At 42.2% G+C, this 22,266-nt stretch overlaps 1 protein-coding gene across 4 annotated transcripts in view; it reads left to right on the top strand.

The window, feature by feature from the left end:
* Positions 1–22,266, top strand: part of UBN2 (ubinuclein 2) — a 690,706-nt gene that overhangs the window by 616,008 nt on the left and 52,432 nt on the right. For all 4 annotated transcript variants that reach the window (XM_073592702.1, XM_073592701.1, XM_073592700.1 and 1 more), the window contains one exon: positions 21,590–21,827. In XM_073592702.1, coding sequence (XP_073448803.1) covers positions 21,590–21,827 — 238 coding nt within the window. The remainder of the gene's footprint in view (positions 1–21,589; positions 21,828–22,266) is intronic.

The raw sequence follows: 22,266 nt of genomic DNA, 5'->3' as shown, positions 1-22,266 counted from the left end.
AGCCTGGCTGTTGGAGAAGCATACATTGTCTGAATGAGATGACTAAATGGACCGGAGAAACAGTTTTGTGAGGACTAAAGAGGGCAAGTCAAAACTGACATTATTGAAAGCTTTCTCAGCATCCAGGGTGATGTCTAAATATCTCCCTGGATTGGCTTTGGCATGCTCACGAACCATCATAACCTTATGGATGTTTAGGGTTGCTGTTCTCCCCCTAACGAAACCATATTGAGCGGGGTTAATTAGGGAAGGGAGGATGTTGGCGAGTCTGGCCGTTACTATTTGGGAGAGGATTTTGACATCCAAATTCAGAAGCAAGATGGGTCTATATGAACCCGGTTCTAGTGGGTTTTTCCTCTTTTTTGAAAGTAATTTAATGATGGCTTGGTTCCCGGTGAGAAGGTAAGGTCCCCCAGACCAAATGCCATTGTAAACTTGCAGAAGAGTGGGTTTAACTATATCTTGTAGTGACTTGAATAATTCTCCTGTAAAGCCATCAAGGCCAGGGGCCTTGTTGGGAGCTAGACGTTTAAAAGTTGTGAAGCGTTCTGTCATGGGTATGGGTAAATTTAGGGTATCAAGTTGGGGAGGTGGATTCTGTCAAGGAATCTCTGTGCTAGGTCTTTGTCTATGGGATTGTGGGCGTATAGACAGAAATAGTATTGCAGCATTACATTATTGACCTCTTGCGAAAGATTTGACCGTGCCTCCATAGTCATGTAGTGAGGTGATGAAAGTAGGGTGGTGGGGACTTCTACATAGTCTGGCTAGAGGTTTACCCGAATTGTTCCTTAATTTATGAAGTGTGCCATCAGCATGTGCATGTTTTGTTAATTCCAGTTTTTCTGCCCATGAATCGAAAGATCGTTTAGTGGCATGCTATTCAAATCTATTTGCAGGAGTATTGTGGGAAACTAGGGAGCATTAAGCAAGTTTAAGACGTGAGCTGGCTTCTCGTAGCTTTTTAGAGAATGCTTCTTATAGGAGGCAATAACCTGACCTCTAAGGAATGCTTTGCCAGCTTTCCATAAAAGATTGGGGTTGTCTTTGTGGGCAGAATTTGCGGTTGAAAATTCCTCCCAGGCTGCACTCATAAAAGTTTGAAAGTCTGCTTTATTTGAGAGGTAGGATGAAAAGCGCCATAAACAGAGATTGGATTGAGGCATGCGGTCTGCTAGTGAGACCGAAATCGGAGCAAAATCATGGATTTCTGTGGAAGAGAGCAAGGGAATGATGCTATCGGTGCCAAAGATGTAATACATTCTGGTGAATATGTTGTGAGGGGGAGAGTAGAAGGTGAACTCCTTATCGACAATTTGGAAAAGTCGCTAGACATCGGTGAGATGTTAGGGATTCAATAGAAGAGGCAAAATAAGTTGGTCTAGGGTTGACACCTCTTGTAGGGGGGCGCGTGGACGTGGATCTGTCTTCATATAGGTCAATGATTGTGTTGAAGTCTCCTCCCACTAGGTGAAGGATAAGGGGAAGTTGTATTAGCCTGGCAGTCAGGTCGCAAAAGAATTGTTTATTTGGGCTAATGGGTGCATAAACTTTTGAGATCTTTAGTTCCCTGTTGCCAAGACAAAGACGAGCAGAGAGAAAACGCCCTTGGCTATCGGAGTCTACAGATAGGATCTCACAGGGGAGGTTTTTATGGATTAACCGGAGTACCCCGGCTTTTCTCCCAACTGCATCTAAAGCTAGGACTGTACCCACCCAGAGCTTTTTCATACGATTGAAATTGGGGGAAGTGAGATGTGATTCCTGCAACAGGGTGATATTTGTTTTTAATCTTTTTTAAGATGGCAGAGTAGCTTTAGTCTCTTAATGGGGCATCTAAGCCCTTTCACATTCCATGATGTAATTCCCATGGAGGAATTTTAAGTTACAAAGATTAGAGGTGCCGGTGTATTTGCAAGAATGGCTTCCAAGGAGGGACAGGGGAAGGGACCTAGGGGTGTCAGAGATAGCCTCGTAGTCATACTAGGTGAGTTTTGGATAAAAACTGGTGAGCAGTGGGAATAGTTTTAGATACATAACAAGAAAAGAAAAACAAAACCAAACCAACAGATAACAGTGAGACTTTTTTCCACATGGGGTCACTGAGGAAGACCGACTCCCATGAGCTTGCAAGTTGTCATGAGTTAAGATGGATGCCTGTCTGGGAGAATAGCACCCCCTAACCGAGCCCATAGTTATATTAGGGAGGACAAACTAATGGGTAGAGCACACTGAAAGCGAAGTCCTAGAGGGGTAATCTAGGGGTAATACCAACTGTAAGGTAAATACAGATTTGTCTAATCAGCAGATAAACGCATAAAAACAAAAACGCACAACTGTGTTGATTTTTTTTTTTTTTTTTTACCCATGCCCCTATAAAGGATTACCTTGAAGTGGAACAATCGGCGATTCCTGGAGCAGTTATTGGAACCAGAAAATTTAAAGCGCTTGGGAGGATCTTTTCTTGGGCCCTGTTGGTCCAAGGGACGTGAGCTAGGAGGTGCCCTAGATAGGAGATTGGAGAGGGCCTCCAGGTTTAGCGAGTGCAGAACAATTTTGAATGGAGGGATCATGAAAGGCAAGTTGTATTGCGGGGAATGCCAAGACGTAGTATTGCAGGGTATGCCAAGATTAATTTGTTTTGTTGCTTGAACAACTCTGTGCAGATATGTTAAAATGCCTTCTTCTTGGATATCTCTATAGAATAATCTGCGAAAATTTTCGTAGTACATTTAAAATGAAGAAATGTCACTGCCTGCCCCTCTGCTTTATTCAGCGTTAAAAGAGAAGTATGGGTTTCCTTTTTTTTGCTTTGTCCTAATCCTTATGAGCTGCTAGTATCTACAAATCTTTTCTGCCCTCTGAGAAGTGCCCCTGTGGGAGGGTCTGCCATGTGTTTTTGGTAAAAAAAATCCAATAAGCGTATACAGTGCCTTTAAAAAAACGTATTCATAATCCTTGAAATTTTTCACATTGGGATTTTATGTGATAGACCAACACAAAGTGGCATATAATTGTGAAGTGGAAGGAAAATGACAAATGGTTTACAATTTTTTTTACAAATATCCGAAGTGTGTGGCGTGCATTTGTATTCAGCCCCCCTGAGTCAATACTTTGTAGAATCACCTTTCACTGCAATTACAGCTGAGAGTCTTTTTGGGTATGCGTCTACCAGCTTTGCACAACTATAAAGTGCCTATTTTTGCCTATTCTTTGCAAAATGGCTCAAGCTCTGTCAGATTGGATGGAGAGAGTCTGTGAGTAGCAATTTTCAAATCTTGCCACAGATTCTCAATTAGATTTAGGTCTGGACTTTGGGCCATTTCTAACACATGAATATGCTTTCATCTAAACCATTCCATTGTAGCTCTGGCTGTATGTTTAGGGTCGTTGTCCTGCTGGAAGGTGAACCTCCGCCCCAGTCTTTTTTTTTTCCCCCAAGAGATAATGTTCATAACAGTATGATTATACCAGCATAGTAACAGTACAATTATTACTGCTCAACTATGTACTCAAGACCTATGAACCAAAAGTATGTGGTATTGGACATTGAGATAAAGATATCATACGTGAGTAAGTGATCAGCTAAAAGTGGGTATGACATTGTCCCTGGAGTCCGGGAAGGTGGGCTAGCTAAAAAGTGTCATCAAAGTCAGAGTTGACATAGTTCTTGGAAGTAGGTAAAAGTGTTGATGAAAGATTCGTATTTCTCTGGAGACAAAGTCGTGGACATAAAGGTTTCCCCATCTTAGATTAAAGCGTTTCATAGAAGTAGCGTTGGTAAAGTCGGTGGTAGTCTTCTCCCTGTAAAGTAGCAAAGTTCATTCTCGTTTAACCAGTGATACTGTTGGGCATGAAGAGGTAGTCCAATTTTTTTAGGATTAGTTCTCTGGGCCCCTGGAGGACATATTAAAATCCATGTAATGTGCTTGAGATTTTCATTTGTCGATGTTTGTTTGTGGGCAAAGGCGATTGACCCAGTATCCAAAGAGCAGGAGAGTGGGGTCCTTTGGGAATTGGATGAGAGTAAGTCTGTGTATAAAGGATAGAACTTGGTCCCAAAAATGGAGACTTGCGGGCAGGTCCAAAAGTGGTGTTAGAGAGGGCTTCAGCTGTGAACAAAGTGGGCACATGGCGGATTGACTGTTAGATTTTTCGGATAAAAAAGTTATGTAAGCCTGATGCATAAGTTTTAGCTGAGTCTCTCCCTGTGTTTTATTCAGTATCAATTGGAGAACGTGATTATATCCCTAAAGCATCTTGATAGTGATTTCTTCATCGGGGAAATCTTTACCTCAGTTAGCTGCTGATGACGAGTTAAAGGAAGGAGTCTATTTGCAGATTAGAGGTTTATAGATGTCTGAGTTTGAATATGAGCCCTTGTTTAGAAGACTATCTAATATAGATGAAATCTTTTACCTCTCACCCTGCACTGGATGGTGAGGAAACTAATATATTGCCAGTAGTAGAAAATGTGAAATGCTGGTAGGGAGAGTTTTTCAGCAATATCCTTGAATATACGGGGGGGGCCCAGAGTCTAGGTCGAATAGTGATGAGACTAAAATAAAGCCTTGACCGTGCCAGGTAGAGAAAGCTTCATGGTGTAACCCTGAGGGAAACCTGAGGTTACCTTGAATGGGCAGAAGCCTGGAGATGAAAGAGGAGATATCCATCTTCTTTCTAATTTCCCTCCAAACGATCAGTGTCCCGCAGTAGGAGATTATGTTGTAAAGTTGGATGCAGATAATTCCATTTGCAGTGCAATAATGCCATCAGGGAATACGGGCGTACCATTTTTGAATCGAGGGACCAATTGGAGTAGTGAGAGGCCCCTAGGATCCAATCCAAACCTATACAGAGCAAACATGTATGACCTGATTTTGGGAAGATTAGCACCTCCTTTCCTTCTGGGTAGATATAGTTTCGTTAGAGCTATACGCGGTTGCTTTTTTTGGCAGATGAATTAAGAAGGCCCTGTTCAACACCTGGATATCTTTGTGTTTTAACAATAGTGCAATAGTTTGGAGACGATACAGTAGTCGAGCAAAACTGACCATTTTGAATAAATGGCATCTCCCCAGAAGAGATGAAGGTAGATCCATTCAGTTCTATAATTCCTGGGCAGTTTTCTTAAATAAGGGGGGATAGTTCAAGGTATACAATGCGGAAGGGGTCCTGCCTATTTTATTAGCTAGATAAGTGATGCTATGATTAGCTACAGAAAAAGGGAGGAAGAGGCCCTAATGGAAATTGGGAGTATACCAAGATGGAGAATTTCACTTTTACTATAGCTGATACGGATGCCAGAATATAGTCTAAACTCATCAAAGATTTTCTTAATAGTTGACATGGAGGAGGGGTTTGCGGTGAAAATGAGGACGTCATCCCCGAATAGTTTGGTACGTATTTCACATTCACCGATAAGTATACCATGGAGGGGGGCTTTTTCAAAGAAATAGCTGGTGAGGGCTTTCAGTGCTAAATTGAACAGCAGCGAAGAGAGAGAGGGCACCCTGTCTAGTTCTTTTAAAGCGCCGAAAGTTGTCTGAGAGGAGTCCCGCCACCACCAGCCTGGCTGTTGGAGAAGCATACATTGTCTGAATGAGATGACTAAATGGACCGGAGAAACAGTTTTGTGAGGACTAAAGAGGGCAAGTCAAAACTGACATTATTGAAAGCTTTCTCAGCATCCAGGGTGATGTCTAAATATCTCCCTGGATTGGCTTTGGCATGCTCACGAACCATCATAACCTTATGGATGTTTAGGGTTGCTGTTCTCCCCCTAACGAAACCATATTGAGCGGGGTTAATTAGGGAAGGGAGGATGTTGGCGAGTCTGGCCGTTACTATTTGGGAGAGGATTTTGACATCCAAATTCAGAAGCAAGATGGGTCTATATGAACCCGGTTCTAGTGGGTTTTTCCTCTTTTTTGAAAGTAATTTAATGATGGCTTGGTTCCCGGTGAGAAGGTAAGGTCCCCCAGACCAAATGCCATTGTAAACTTGCAGAAGAGTGGGTTTAACTATATCTTGTAGTGACTTGAATAATTCTCCTGTAAAGCCATCAAGGCCAGGGGCCTTGTTGGGAGCTAGACGTTTAAAAGTTGTGAAGCGTTCTGTCATGGGTATGGGTAAATTTAGGGTATCAAGTTGGGGAGGTGGATTCTGTCAAGGAATCTCTGTGCTAGGTCTTTGTCTATGGGATTGTGGGCGTATAGACAGAAATAGTATTGCAGCATTACATTATTGACCTCTTGCGAAAGATTTGACCGTGCCTCCATAGTCATGTAGTGAGGTGATGAAAGTAGGGTGGTGGGGACTTCTACATAGTCTGGCTAGAGGTTTACCCGAATTGTTCCTTAATTTATGAAGTGTGCCATCAGCATGTGCATGTTTTGTTAATTCCAGTTTTTCTGCCCATGAATCGAAAGATCGTTTAGTGGCATGCTATTCAAATCTATTTGCAGGAGTATTGTGGGAAACTAGGGAGCATTAAGCAAGTTTAAGACGTGAGCTGGCTTCTCGTAGCTTTTTAGAGAATGCTTCTTATAGGAGGCAATAACCTGACCTCTAAGGAATGCTTTGCCAGCTTTCCATAAAAGATTGGGGTTGTCTTTGTGGGCAGAATTTGCGGTTGAAAATTCCTCCCAGGCTGCACTCATAAAAGTTTGAAAGTCTGCTTTATTTGAGAGGTAGGATGAAAAGCGCCATAAACAGAGATTGGATTGAGGCATGCGGTCTGCTAGTGAGACCGAAATCGGAGCAAAATCATGGATTTCTGTGGAAGAGAGCAAGGGAATGATGCTATCGGTGCCAAAGATGTAATACATTCTGGTGAATATGTTGTGAGGGGGAGAGTAGAAGGTGAACTCCTTATCGACAATTTGGAAAAGTCGCTAGACATCGGTGAGATGTTAGGGATTCAATAGAAGAGGCAAAATAAGTTGGTCTAGGGTTGACACCTCTTGTAGGGGGGCGCGTGGACGTGGATCTGTCTTCATATAGGTCAATGATTGTGTTGAAGTCTCCTCCCACTAGGTGAAGGATAAGGGGAAGTTGTATTAGCCTGGCAGTCAGGTCGCAAAAGAATTGTTTATTTGGGCTAATGGGTGCATAAACTTTTGAGATCTTTAGTTCCCTGTTGCCAAGACAAAGACGAGCAGAGAGAAAACGCCCTTGGCTATCGGAGTCTACAGATAGGATCTCACAGGGGAGGTTTTTATGGATTAACCGGAGTACCCCGGCTTTTCTCCCAACTGCATCTAAAGCTAGGACTGTACCCACCCAGAGCTTTTTCATACGATTGAAATTGGGGGAAGTGAGATGTGATTCCTGCAACAGGGTGATATTTGTTTTTAATCTTTTTTAAGATGGCAGAGTAGCTTTAGTCTCTTAATGGGGCATCTAAGCCCTTTCACATTCCATGATGTAATTCCCATGGAGGAATTTTAAGTTACAAAGATTAGAGGTGCCGGTGTATTTGCAAGAATGGCTTCCAAGGAGGGACAGGGGAAGGGACCTAGGGGTGTCAGAGATAGCCTCGTAGTCATACTAGGTGAGTTTTGGATAAAAACTGGTGAGCAGTGGGAATAGTTTTAGATACATAACAAGAAAAGAAAAACAAAACCAAACCAACAGATAACAGTGAGACTTTTTTCCACATGGGGTCACTGAGGAAGACCGACTCCCATGAGCTTGCAAGTTGTCATGAGTTAAGATGGATGCCTGTCTGGGAGAATAGCACCCCCTAACCGAGCCCATAGTTATATTAGGGAGGACAAACTAATGGGTAGAGCACACTGAAAGCGAAGTCCTAGAGGGGTAATCTAGGGGTAATACCAACTGTAAGGTAAATACAGATTTGTCTAATCAGCAGATAAACGCATAAAAACAAAAACGCACAACTGTGTTGATTTTTTTTTTTTACCCATGCCCCTATAAAGGATTACCTTGAAGTGGAACAATCGGCGATTCCTGGAGCAGTTATTGGAACCAGAAAATTTAAAGCGCTTGGGAGGATCTTTTCTTGGGCCCTGTTGGTCCAAGGGACGTGAGCTAGGAGGTGCCCTAGATAGGAGATTGGAGAGGGCCTCCAGGTTTAGCGAGTGCAGAACAATTTTGAATGGAGGGATCATGAAAGGCAAGTTGTATTGCGGGGAATGCCAAGACGTAGTATTGCAGGGTATGCCAAGATTAATTTGTTTTGTTGCTTGAACAACTCTGTGCAGATATGTTAAAATGCCTTCTTCTTGGATATCTCTATAGAATAATCTGCGAAAATTAGGATCTTGATGCCATCCACTTGCAGAGATCTGGTTTGGTGGTATTACTGTAGATTGGCAGCTTTGTCAGTGTAGTTTAGATATTTGGCAATGACCAGACGAGGAGACAGTGAGCCCGTTCAACGATGCACATGATAATGAGGCCTAACGCTGCCGGAATGCCGGTGGCACAGAAATCCAAGAGGGAGGTTGATTTGCAGGGATTCTGTGACTCCTTCAAATTGTAGATTGTAGAGCCTCAATCTGTTTTCTAGGTCCTCAAGCTTTTGCAGAATAAACTGATTGGGTTTGTCCTGGTTTTGTTCAGTGAATTGGTCTTGGTAACGTCCATCCTCTATGGTGGAGAGCCTAATTTCTGCCTCATTGAGGCGAGATGTGTGGCCACCTAATTCTTTTTTAGTTTGATCCATACCTGCCTGCACTGCCTTCTCTACTATGGAGGCTATGCTGGGAGCAAGAAGTGCAGCTACTGCTTGTGCTATGTGCTTTGTGCTGTGATCCATAGGCAGGGTAGAGGGATAAGTGGGGCCAGCACTGACCTCCATGTTGGCAGTGACTGCCATGTTAAGGAGCGGGCTGTGTCAAAGGGATCAGGCGGGCGCTGGGCAGCCTGCGAGTGAGAGCCGCCTTTATCCAGGAATCGCTCCATAGGTGCTGGGGGTGGAGCAGTGAGGCACGCAGATGGTCCAGGTTGGTGTGGGAAGCAGGTTTATTGTAGCTGTAAGCTGTAAGCCATAATCATCAAAATTTTAAGAAAGAAATGCTTGAAATATATCACTCTGTGTGCATCTATATAAAATGTACGCGTTTAACTTTTTGAATTGAATTACTGAAATAAATTAACTTTTTGATATTCTAATTTTATGAGATGCTCCTTAATTTAATATTATTGGAAAATGCACTAGTCTTGGTTAATTACCCTATTTTACCAAATGCTCACCATACACGTTTTAATCTGACCGTAAAATCAACCTTCTATTCATCAAAATATGTAACACGAGGACCCACTCAGTCAATTTGTATCCAACCAGGCAGGACCATGTATTATATATTAGTTGTTTGTAGACCAAATTATTGTACAGTCAGATTGCAATGTGTGCGTGGCACAATCCTGAATTCTGCATGTAACACAATCCCAAATTCTGCTTTCTGTACACAGTGCACCTCTGAATCCTGAAGACTGCACTCTGCAAGTAGCACAATATTTTGTTGTATGTTTTAACAAACTCCCTTATAAATAAACACTCTCAAAGTGTTTGTAACCCTTATAGCAAGTTAAATGGCACAGCACTTGTGCCATCTAACCTGCCCCTCTGTAAACTGTAAAAAAAAAAATCTGATCCTGACACTTCCTGTGTCCCCCTCTGTGAGCTGACCACGATAATCATGACTGCTGAGCCCTGACTACCGTGGTCAGTATGTCCCTCCGTTCCCCCCCCCCCCCAGCTCTGTGTGTCTATGTGAGCTGTCTCTGCCCCGCCCCCCCTTGACGATTTTCGTAGTACATTTAAAATGAAGAAATGTCACTGCCTGCCCCTCTGCTTTATTCAGCGTTAAAAGAGAAGTATGGGTTTCCTTTTTTTTGCTTTGTCCTAATCCTTATGAGCTGCTAGTATCTACAAATCTTTTCTGCCCTCTGAGAAGTGCCCCTGTGGGAGGGTCTGCCATGTGTTTTTGGTAAAAAAAATCCAATAAGCGTATACAGTGCCTTTAAAAAAACGTATTCATAATCCTTGAAATTTTTCACATTGGGATTTTATGTGATAGACCAACACAAAGTGGCATATAATTGTGAAGTGGAAGGAAAATGACAAATGGTTTACAATTTTTTTTACAAATATCCGAAGTGTGTGGCGTGCATTTGTATTCAGCCCCCCTGAGTCAATACTTTGTAGAATCACCTTTCACTGCAATTACAGCTGAGAGTCTTTTTGGGTATGCGTCTACCAGCTTTGCACAACTATAAAGTGCCTATTTTTGCCTATTCTTTGCAAAATGGCTCAAGCTCTGTCAGATTGGATGGAGAGAGTCTGTGAGTAGCAATTTTCAAATCTTGCCACAGATTCTCAATTAGATTTAGGTCTGGACTTTGGGCCATTTCTAACACATGAATATGCTTTCATCTAAACCATTCCATTGTAGCTCTGGCTGTATGTTTAGGGTCGTTGTCCTGCTGGAAGGTGAACCTCCGCCCCAGTCTTTTGCCGGCTGAAACAGGTTTTCTTCTAAGATTGCTCTGTATTTGGCTCCATCCATCTTCCCATAACTCTGACCATTTTCCCTGTCCCTGCTGAAGAAAAGCATCCCTACAACATGCTTGCTAGTACAATGTTTCATGGTTTTGATGGTTTGTTCAGGGTGATGTGCAATGTTAATGATAAAGGATAAAAACATCTGGAATTTTATATGAGGTTATAACAAGTAAAGTTCATAGCCTCCATCCCTAAATCGGAAGACTAACTAGGGGGGAGCACAGTGGGACTTTATGTATGTCTGGCCATGTCTCCAAGGTAGTATTCTCAGGAATACTACCGGTACATCGAGCCACACCAGAAAGGCAGAGGGAGATTAGGGAAGTAAACAAGTGGCTGAAGAGCTGGTGCAGTAAGGAGGGGTTTGGGTTCCTGGAGGACTGGGCCGACTTCTCAGTCGGTAACCGGTACTATAGAAGGGACGGACTGCACCTAAATGAGGAGGGTGCAGATCTGCTGGGAATGAAGATGGACAAAAAGTTAGAGGGGTTTTTAAACTAGGCAATGGGGGGGAGGGTCCAGAGACAGTGATAGCCAGCGCGGAAGATATTCCAGAGGGTAGTATTGGGGGCATTAGTAGTAGGTTAACCAAAGCACAAAAACACAAGGTGAGTATAGTAGCAAGTCCTAGTTGCAATCTTGAAACACCCAATACGAGGACAATATGCGACCGGTCTAAACTATGTGGCATGTTCACCAATGCCAGGAGCATGGTGGACAAGATGGGTGAACTAGAGATACTGTTGTACAAGGAGGATTTGGATTTTGTGGGAATTTCAGAGACCTGGTTCAACAGCTCTCATGATTGGCTGGCAAACATTCAAGGGTATACCCTATACCGCAAGGATAGAGAGGGTAAAAAAGGGGGAGGGGTATGCCTATATATCAAGAATAATGTACAAGCGAATGTAAGAGATGACATCACTGAGGGAGCTAGAGAGGAGGTGGAATCCTTATGGGTAGAGCTCCAAAGGGATGAAGCTAAGGGGAAAATAATACTGGGAGTATGCTATAGGCCCCCTAACCTGAGGGAGGAAGTGGAGACGGATCTCCTATCACAAATTGGATTAGCAGCAAGGATGGGAAGTGTTATCATAATGGGGGATTTCAATTATCCAGACATAGACTGGGCGGAGGGAACCGCGCATTCATTTAAGGCTCGCCAGTTCCTTAATGTCTTGCAGGACAATTTTATGGGTCAGATGGTAGACGCACCAACTAGAAATAAAACATTACTGGATCTACTGATTACCAACAATACAGACCTGATCACAGATGTGGAAATACGGGGCAATTTAGGTAACAGCGATCACAGGTCAATTAGTTTCAGTATAAATCTCACAAATAGGAAACATGAAGGGAACACAAAGACACTGAATTTCAAAAGAGCCAACTTCCCTAAACTACAAACCTTGCTAAAAGGCATAAATTGGGATAAAATATTAGGAACAAAGAATACGGAGGAGAGATGGGTTTGCTTTAAGAGCATATTAAATAAGGGCATTAGCCAATGTATCCCATTGGGTAATAAATTTAAAAGAGCGAACAAAAATCCTGGATGGCTTAACTCCAATGTAAAAATGCATATAAAAGCAAATGAGAAGGCCTTCAAAAAATACAAGGTTGAGGGATCATCCTCAGCATTCAGACTTTATAAAGAATGCAATAAGAAATGTAAGGGTGCAATTAGGACGGCTAAGATAGAACATGAAAGACACATAGCGGAGGAGAGCAAAAAAAATCCCAAGAAATTCTTTAAGTATGTAAACAGTAAAAAAGGGAGGACAGACCATATTGGCCCCATAAAGAATGAGGAAGGACATCTGGTTACAAAGGATGGGGGGGATGGCAAAGGTATTGAATTTATTCTTCTCAGTCTTCACGGGTGAATCGGGGGGCTTCAGTAACCAAAACTGCAGTGTTTATCCTCATGACACAACACAGGAAGCACCTCCATGGTTAACAGAGAACGGAATTAAAATTAGACTTGAGAAACTTAACATTAATAAATCACCGGGACCAGATGGCTTGCATCCGAGGGTACTTAGGGAACTCAGTCAGGTGATTGCCAGACCGTTGTTCCTAATTTTTACAGACAGTCTATTGACTGGAATGGTACCAGCTGATTGGAGAAAAGCACCAATATTTAAAAAGGGCCCAAAAAACATCCCTGGGAATTACAGACCAGTTAGCCTAACATCAATAGTATGTAAACTCTTGGAGGGGATGATAAGGGACTATATACAAGATTTTAGTAATAAGAAAGATATCATTAGCAGTAATCAGCATGGATTCATGAAGAATTGTTCTTGCCAAACCAATCTATTAACCTTCTATGAGGAGGTGAGTTGCCATCTAGATAAAGGAAGGCCCGTAGACGTGGTGTATCTGGATTTTGCAAAAGCATTTGACACAGTTCCCCATAAACGTTTACTGTACAAAATAAGGTCCATTGGCATGGACCATAGGGTGAGTACATGGATTGAAAACTGGCTACAAGGGCGTGTTCAGAGGGTGGTGATAAATGGGGAGTACTCAGAATGGTCAGGGGTGGGTAGTGGGGTTCCCCAGGGTTCTGTGCTGGGACCAATCCTATTTAATTTGTTTATAAACGACCTGGAGGATGGGATAAACAGTTCAAACTCTGTATTTGCAGGCGATACTAAGCTAAGCAGGGCAATAACTTCTCCGCAGGATGTGGAAACCTTGCAAAAAGACCTGAACAAATTAATGGGGTGGGCGACTACATGGCAAATGAGGTTCAATGTAGAAAAATGTAAAATAATGCATTTGGGTGGCAAAAATATGAATGCAATCTATACACTGGGGGGGAGAACCTCTGGGGGAATCTAGGATGGAAAAGGACCTGGGGGTCCTAGTAGATGATAGGCTCAGCAATGGCATGCAATGCCAAGCTGCTGCTAATAAAGCAAACAGAATATTGGCATGCATTAAAAGGGGGATCAAATCCAGAGATAAAACGATAATTCTCCCGCTCTACAAGACTCTGGTCCGGCCGCACCTGGAGTATGCTGTCCAGTTCTGGGCACCAGTCCTCAGGAAGGATGTACTGGAAATGGAGCGAGTATAAAGAAGGGCAACAAAGCTAATAAAGGGTCTGGAGGATCTTGGTTATGAGGAAAGGTTGCGAGCGCTGAACTTATTCTCTCTGGAGAAGAGACGCTTGAGAGGGGATATGATTTCAATTTACAAATACTGTACTGGTGACTCCACAATAGGGATAAAACTTTTTCGCAGAAGAGAGTTTAATAAGACTCGTGGCCACTCATTACAATTAGAATAAAAGAGGTTTAACCTTAAACTACGTAGAGGGTTCTTTACTGTAAGAGCTGCAAGGATGTGGAATTCCCTTCCACAGGCGGTGGTCTCAGCGGGGAGCATTGATAGCTTCAAGAAACTATTAGATAATCACCTGAATAACCGCAACATACAGGGATATGTAATGTAATACTGACACATAATCGCACACATAGGTTGGACTTGATGGACGTGTGTCTTTTTTCAACCTCACCTACTATGTAACTATGTAACTAGTGATGGTATGCAAACTGCTATATAATAGTAAATTGTAAACAAGGAATGATTTTATATAAGGATAAAATATTTATTCCATAATGTAATACATACAGGCATAATAAAACAGTACTACATGGTATTGCCAGACTCTCTTGATCCATTTGAATAAGATAATATAAAACATATACAATAATACCAGCATAGTACAGTGAGGATACAAATTGTTCCTGGATGGTACCGTGAGTAGCAACGTGAGTGCGCCGGCGCAGAGTACTTCCATCGGCGTCCTTCATGAAGAGGCTTGGCGCCAATCGCTTGGCGGACTCGTCCTCTTGGGTGATAGCATCTCCCCTCCCATTGGGCGCCTGCGTGACATTGGTGGTTACCCAACGCCTGTCCACTGAGTATTTATACTCCCCTCATTGTGTTCAGACACTCCTTGTGGCTGGTTGTGTGGACACTGTGCACCATTGAGTCTAGCACACTTGATTTAGATATCAAGGTAATATTGTATTCTCTTCTTTTTTGCCTTTCCACACCTTGGACTTTTTTTAATCTGTTTTTTTTTTTTTTTGGTAATCTGGTAATTATTGTGTTACTCCTTCACTATTATTTTTTTTTTAATTTACATCCTAGGTCCTACCTTCTTTACTTTACTTTGCTGAATTCACCTTTTATCACTGTCTGGTACCACCTATGGTTCACCCCCCCTTATTTACTAGGTATATTATACTGTGCTTTGTTCAATCACGATCATATTTATCTACTCTATATAGGTTCTTGGTGATTTTATGCATATCACCCTTATGCATGGGATATCACACTCCTCAAAATATCTATTCCTTGATGGGTTGTCATCTTTGTGTTCTGGGTTTTACCGCCTCAGCTTCCTGGACTGATGAGTACCCCGGCTGGCCTCCAGTCCTCACCGCTTCACACCTAGACTCTTACTTGATTCCCAGTAAGGTGGGTTCTATTCCACTACCCTCTTTGTATCCCCCTCTCCCATGCTTAGACATAGTGCTTATTTACAATTTACATTATCTATTTACATCTTTAGATACCCATATTGCATCCTCTCCTGATGAGTGAAGGTATTCCACGAATTGCATCAAGCAATTGGATTCTACTCATGTTACCATCCAGGAACAATTTGTAACCTCACTGTACTATGCTGGTATTATTGTATATGGTTTACATTGTTATTCATATGGATCAAAAGAGTCTGGCAATACCATGTATTAGGCTCGGTTCACACAGGGGCAACATGACTTACAGCGCGACTTGGAGGCGACTTCAGCGCGACTTTGAGCGACTTCCAACGTGACTTCAAGTCACCTCCAGGACAGGCGACTTTGCCTGTGGCCAATCAGAGCTAATCAGCTACTGTGACATCATTGTTGTACCTGGCTAAATTCTTTTCTTCTTCCTGTTAAGTCGCTTCACTATAGACGAGGATCCGACTTCAAGACGACTTCCATTGAAATCTATGGGTACAAGTCCCCTAGAAGTTGCCTTGAAGTAGTACAGGAACCTTTTCTGAAGTCGGAGCGACTGCAGTAGCGTACATTAAGATGGCTCTCATTAACTAGTATGCAATTTCTGATGTCAAGCGACTTGAGGTCTGACAAGTCGGATCCCAAGTCGCGGTAGTGTGAACCGAGCCTTACTATTTTATTATGCTATTATGCTTGTATGTATTACATTATGGAATAAATATTTTATCCTTAAATAAAATCATTCCTTGTTTACAATTTACTATTATATAGCAGTTTGCATACCATCACTAGTTACTGGCCAGACATATTTGTACCCATTTATCTTGATGTGCAGTGTTAGTTTTCTGCCACACACAGCGTTTTGCTTTTAGGCCAGAAAGTTCAATTTTGCTCTCATCTGACCAGAGCACCTTCTTCCATGTTTTCTGTGTCCCCCATATGGCTTCTCGCAAACTGAAAATGGGACGTTGTGTTTTCTTTCAACAATGGCTTTCTTTTTGCCACTCTTCTATCTCTTCTATAGAGTTTTGTAGCGTGCATGACTAATAGCTGTCCTGTGGACAGATTCTCCAGAGTTACCATAGGCCTCTTGGCTGCTTCTCTGATGAATGTTCTCCTTGCCCAGCCTGTCAGTTTAGGTGGACGGCCATGTCTTGGTAGGTTTGCAGTTGTGCCATAGTCTTTCCATTTTCGGATGATGGATTGAACAGTACTCCGTGAGATGTTCAAAGCTTGGGATATTTTTTTATAGCCTAACCCTGCTTTAAACTTCTCCACTCTTTGTGTTGGTTTATCACATAAAATCCCAATAAAATACATTTACATTTTTGGTTGTAGCATGGCAAAATGTGGAAAATTTCAAGGGGTATGAATACTTTTTCAAGGCACTGTATTGATTGGTTTACTCGAACGTCATAGTGTCTACAAACTATGGTATATACAGTATACTGCTATTTTTCTTTTCTTTTTTTTTTTTTATATATACTAGTGGCGGTGATCAGCGACTTATAGCGTGACTGCAATATTGCGGCTGACAATAGGACACTGACACTTTGCGGGAACCAGTGGCACTAATACAGCCGTAGCAAAAAGTTTTGAGAATGACACAAATATGAATTTTCACAAAGTCTGCTGCCTCAGTTTTTATAAAAGCAATTTGCATATACTCCAGAATGTTATGAAGCGTGATCGGATGAATTGCAATTAGTTGCAAAGTCCCCTTTTGCCATGAAAATGAACTTAATGCCATAAAAAAACATTTCCACTGCATTTGTGAAGAATGCTTCCGAGCGCCCAAGAAGGTCCAGTAAGCGCCAGGACCGTCTCCTACAGTTGAGTCAGCTGCTGGATGGGGGCACCCCCAGTGCTGAGCTTGCTTAGAAATGGCAGCAGGCAGGTGTGAGTGCATCTGCACGCACAGCGAGGTGAAGACTTTTGGAGGATGGCCTGGTGTCAAGAAGGGCAGCAAAGAAGCCACTTCTCTTCAGGAAAAACATCAGGAACAGACTGATATTCTGCAAAAGGTACAGGGATTGGACTGCTGAGGACTGGGGTAAAGTCATTTTCTCTTATGAATGTCCATTCTGATTGGAGGGCGGCATCCGGAAAAAAAACTTGTCCGGAGAATAAAAGGTGAGCGCTACCATTCATGTGTGGGGTTGCTTCTTGGCCAAGGTAGTGGGCTCACTCACAATTTTGCCTAAGAACACAGCCATACATAAAAAACAATACAAAAACATCCTCTGAGAGCAACTTCTCCCAACCATCCAAGAACAGTTTGGTGAGGAACAATGCCTTTTCCAGCATGATGGACCACCTTGCCATAGGACAAAATAGATAACTAAGGGGCTTGAGGAACAAAACATCAACATTTTGGGTCCATGGCCAGTAAACTCCCCAGACCTTAATCCCTTTGAGAACTTGTGGTCAATCCTCAAGGGGGGGGGGGGGGGGAACAAAAAAAAACATTGATTATGAAAGAATGGGCTGTCATCAGTCAGGATGTGGCCCAGACGTTAATTGACAGGATGCCAGGGCGAATTGCAGAGGCCTTGGAAAAAGAAGGGTCAACACTGCAAATATTGACTCTTTGCTTAGCCACTTGCGGACCGGGCCATAGCCGAAAGATGGCTATAGCACAGTCGTCTAGTTCTCGGAGGACATCCTCCCGAACTTGCACTTCCCGCGCGCACCATGGAGCACGCACACATTGGTGTCCGTGCTAGCCAGGTTCACCGGACCCGGCGCATCACAGATCATGGTAAAGGGTCAATGACAGCAGCCCATTACCATGTGATCACTTTGTCCAATGACAGAGTAATCACAATGTAAAAAACCTGGGTCATGCAGGGGTTCAGCTCTATCCTCTCCTCACACCGTTAGTGTGAGAGGAGAGAAGATCGAGTGAAGCACAGTAAGTCGAATTGATTTTTTTCTGTGCTTCACAGTGCCCTCCAGTGCTACTACAGTGCCCCATGTGCCACATCAGTGATCTACAGTGCCACTGCAGTGCTTATATGTGCTCATCTGTGCCACCTCAGTGCAAATCAAAGGGACAGTGTAAAAAAAATGAATAATATGTGTGTATGTGTGTATATATATATATATATATATATATATATATATATATATATATATATATATATATATATAATATAATTTTACCGTTTTACTCATAAGTTTACACACCCTGGAAGAATTTGATTTCTTGGCCATTTTTCAGAGAATATATTTGATAACACAAAAACATTTCCTCCACTCATGGTTAGTGTTTGGCTGAAGCCATTTATTATCAATCAACTGTGTTTACTTTTGCTTGCGCGCAGAAGTGACTGCATACGTAGGTCACGCCCACATATGTTAACAGTGTTCAAACCACACATGAGCGTTATCGCCGCGAGCGTCAGAGTGAGAACAATAATTCTAACACTAGACCTCCTCTGTAACTCTAAACTGTTAGAAATTTTGAAAGCGTCACCTATGGAGATTTTATGCAAGTACCATAGTTTGGCACCATTTCACAAGTGTGCACAATTTTAAAGCTTGACATGTTGGGTATCTATTTACTCGGTGCAACATCATCTTTCATATTTTACAAAAAATATGAAATGTCCTTCATCAGAGCCCAACACTGATGAGGTTGTGATGGGCTCTGATGAAGGACATACCTTCAAAACGCATCAGCCAGCAGGGACCCTGGTGAGGTCCTCCTTTCGCTAGAAGCTTTGGCAAAGTCAGGAGCTAGTAGCCCATATAGTGGCCGGATGAGCACAGGCACTACCTATGTTTGTGAGTAGTTACATTTTTACATTTGATCTAAAATAAAATTGTTGTTAGATAATGCACTAGGCCAGTGCACCCTCTGTTTTTATCTATTATCCACACTGATTATATATATATATATATATATATATATATATATATATATATATATATATATAGCATTCCCTAAAATACTCTATTTAGGTTCTAGCTATTACCATACTAAAATAAATGCATTTTACCTAAAGTATTGGGTCACCTGCCTTTACACGCAGGTGAACTTCCCAGTCTTAGTCCGTAGGGTTCAATATTGAGTTGGCCCACCCTTTGCAGCTATAACAGCTTCAACTCTTCTGCCAAGGCTGTCCACAAGGACACTTATGTTGGTGAGAAAGCCTAGCTCCGCTCTAATTCATCCCAAAAGTGTTCTATCGGGTTGAGGTCAGGACTCTGTGCAGGCCAGTCAAGTTCCTCCACCCCAAACTCGCTCATCCATGTCTTTATGGACCTTGCTTTGTGCACTGGTGCCCAGTCATGTTGGAACAGGAAGGGGCCATCCCCAAACTGTTCCCAGAAGGTTGGGAGCATGAAATTGTCCAAATTTCTTCCTTCGTAACTCCTCTCTTGGTAATCTATGTACATTGCAGGGATTTTAGCAAGCTTTGTTGCAGATTCCTACCTTTTTGTTATTCTGAAGAAAAAGTTGTTTGTGTCCATGTGCAGAGTGAAGGAGTATGGGAGTGGTTTAATAATTATCAATCAGCTGCTGCACCTGCATGGCTCTAATGAGGAAATTGGCAGGGTCTGCATCGCTTTAGACATGTTTTCTCTTTAGGAATACCTCACCAAAAATGACATTTTAGTTGCAGGGGATGCTTAAAAAACCTGGTTTGTATCTTCGTACAGACTTCTGTGAAAATCAGTAAGCCAATCACACAAGCAGGAAATTAAATTTTCAGGGGGCGTTTTGTACACAATCTGTGTGCAGAGCGCCTCTGGGTAGTCACATTGATTGCACTGCATTATACAGAAAATTACAGCACTGTAGATTGATAGGAAAATGTAATTTTGTAGTAACAGTCAATTAAAATATGATTTTAGTTGCAACTTTATGATTTATTTTTTTTGGTGTGAATTCTTTTCCTACAAAAGTGGAGTTACCCATTAAGTTATATATACCTTCACCTACTGGCATCTTTGTCTTTCTTTAACTTTTTCTGGCCCCTTCCCCTTCTTTTTCTATTCTACAGTCTCCTCTTCCTCTCATCCAGGCCCTTCTCTCCCTTACTGGACCCATGTCTTCCTAAGAGGGGGACAGAGGAGTTGGTGACTCATCTTCATGTTCTATTACATAAATGTAAAAAAAAAACTGTTATAGGTGGTGTAATAAGAAGTTTTGTATCTTCTTCTTTTATTTTTTCACTGATTCGTTCAGTTTTTTCCATCCATTTGTTTGTCTCCGCTGTCCTCCTTCTCCTCTCTCTTGCCAACCCCCATTTCTAGGGTTATGTGGGAAAACATTATTTCTCTCAGTTCTGAGATCTAGGGGGCGCTTTATGCTCTCCTTTCCTCTTTTCTGCACTTATTGGTGTTCAAATTGATACTCCCTCTCTTCTCATTTTATATTTTTATATATCAATGATTCAGTTTGTTCTAGGTTATTTTCAGTGCAGGGAGAAGCAGGTTTACAAAAGTATACACTAGAGGTATTGAATTAAAATTCAAGGATGTCCAGTTGCTAAAATTTTCTTCCAGCTGAGTACATCTTTGTGCCATTATGAGATTAACTTTATACATTGGGTGCCCCACAAATCAGGATCCCCAATCGGAGTACACTTGCATATCTGTCTTGCCCACTGATGCTCTCATCAGTGTGCTCCCATATATCAGTCGCCACCATTAGAATATCCACCTTAGATCAGTTGCCCCCATTAAAGTACCCCCTTACATCAGGTGACCCATCAGAGTGCCCATTAGATAAGGTGTCCCTGTCCGAGTGCCCAGTGTACATGACCAATATGTCCATGCAGGCAGGGGGCAGGAGCTAGGAAGGCAAATTTGCTGCAGGGGGTGAAGCACATGTGTGATGTCAATGGTTGCTAGAGCACCGGCAGTCCTAGCAACCAATGACTGCTGCTCAGTGGAGATCCAGCGCTGCAGACTGCTGGTCTGGTGGTATCACTCAGTCTGGAGTATCTGCCATTTAGTGAAGGCTCCTATACACCAAGAGCAGTGGCCACTGGCTATATATTGTGTGTGTGTGTGGAGGGGGGGGGGGGGCGGCTGCTGACACTAGCTAGATAACAGAAACAAGTTACTGCAGCTGTCAGCATGACATAACGCTGAACTCTGAATGTTGTTTGAATTGTGAAAGCGGGTGCCAGGAGTGGATTACCCGCCCACTGTCACAATGGGGGATCTGGCCGGTGTTGTGGCAGGTGATTTAGTTACATGTTACTAAAGGTGAACCTAGCCCTTTAATTTCTGCAACACAGGGACATTACTTGTATATTGCCATGTAGGGAAGCTGGAATTTAGAAAATAACATTTTTAAAAATGAACTTGGCCTTTTAAGCCATTTGTAAGTGCATAACAGTAGGCAAGTCTGTTTTTACTCAAAGTCCTGCACAATTGAGAAACCTAATATTTTTTTTTTTTTTTTTTTTACTTTTTTAATTCTGAAAGTTTCCTGTGTATTGAAATTATTATGAAAAGCTGTGTTTTTTTACTGACCACTAACACACATTTTCTTTTAAAGTCTGCAGCATCTCTTCTTGCCAATACTTCACCTTTGACCCTTATGGCTGCACCATTATCAGTAACTAATCCCAACGTGACAACAACCTCACTTAGTCCATTTGGCATGTTGGGTGGCCTGGTACCTGTTAATATGCCATTCCAGTTTCCTTTGGAGTTGCTTACCTTTGGGAGTGACACTGCTGCTGCAACATCTCCATGTTCTACCTCAGCGGCATTTCATCATAATATCACGCAGAGTAAGAGCATCAAAATTATCCTGTTTAAAATTGTATCAATTGTTTTGTTTATTTTAACATGTGTGGTAAGTCTTGTTATTGAATAATCAAAAACTTTTTTTATTGCATTTGAATTCATTGTTTGTGCTTCAGTCTTTTTTATAATTGGGCAATTTAGCCTAGGTTCGCTAGTGCTGCTGCATAATCAGTGCATTTTTGTAGCACATTGTTATGCAAGTTTTTGGTGCGTTTTCATGCTTCATGTGTTATTTTTGTGAGGGAGGAGACAAAGTTGTTAAACACGCAACACTTCCAAAAACGCTCCAGAACACATGTGCATTCCTTTTTCATGCACTCCCATAGAAGTCTATAAAGCCAAAATTGCATTTTGCTGCAGTTAACGAAGCTCATGCACCGCTGGAAAAATGCACTGCTCCATTTTGCATTGAAGTGAAGAGGC

Source organism: Aquarana catesbeiana, linkage group LG07, assembly GCF_042186555.1.
Source record: "Aquarana catesbeiana isolate 2022-GZ linkage group LG07, ASM4218655v1, whole genome shotgun sequence".
In the NCBI taxonomy this organism is placed as follows: Eukaryota; Metazoa; Chordata; class Amphibia; order Anura; family Ranidae; genus Aquarana; species Aquarana catesbeiana.
This window is presented reverse-complemented; position numbering and strand designations above follow the sequence as displayed.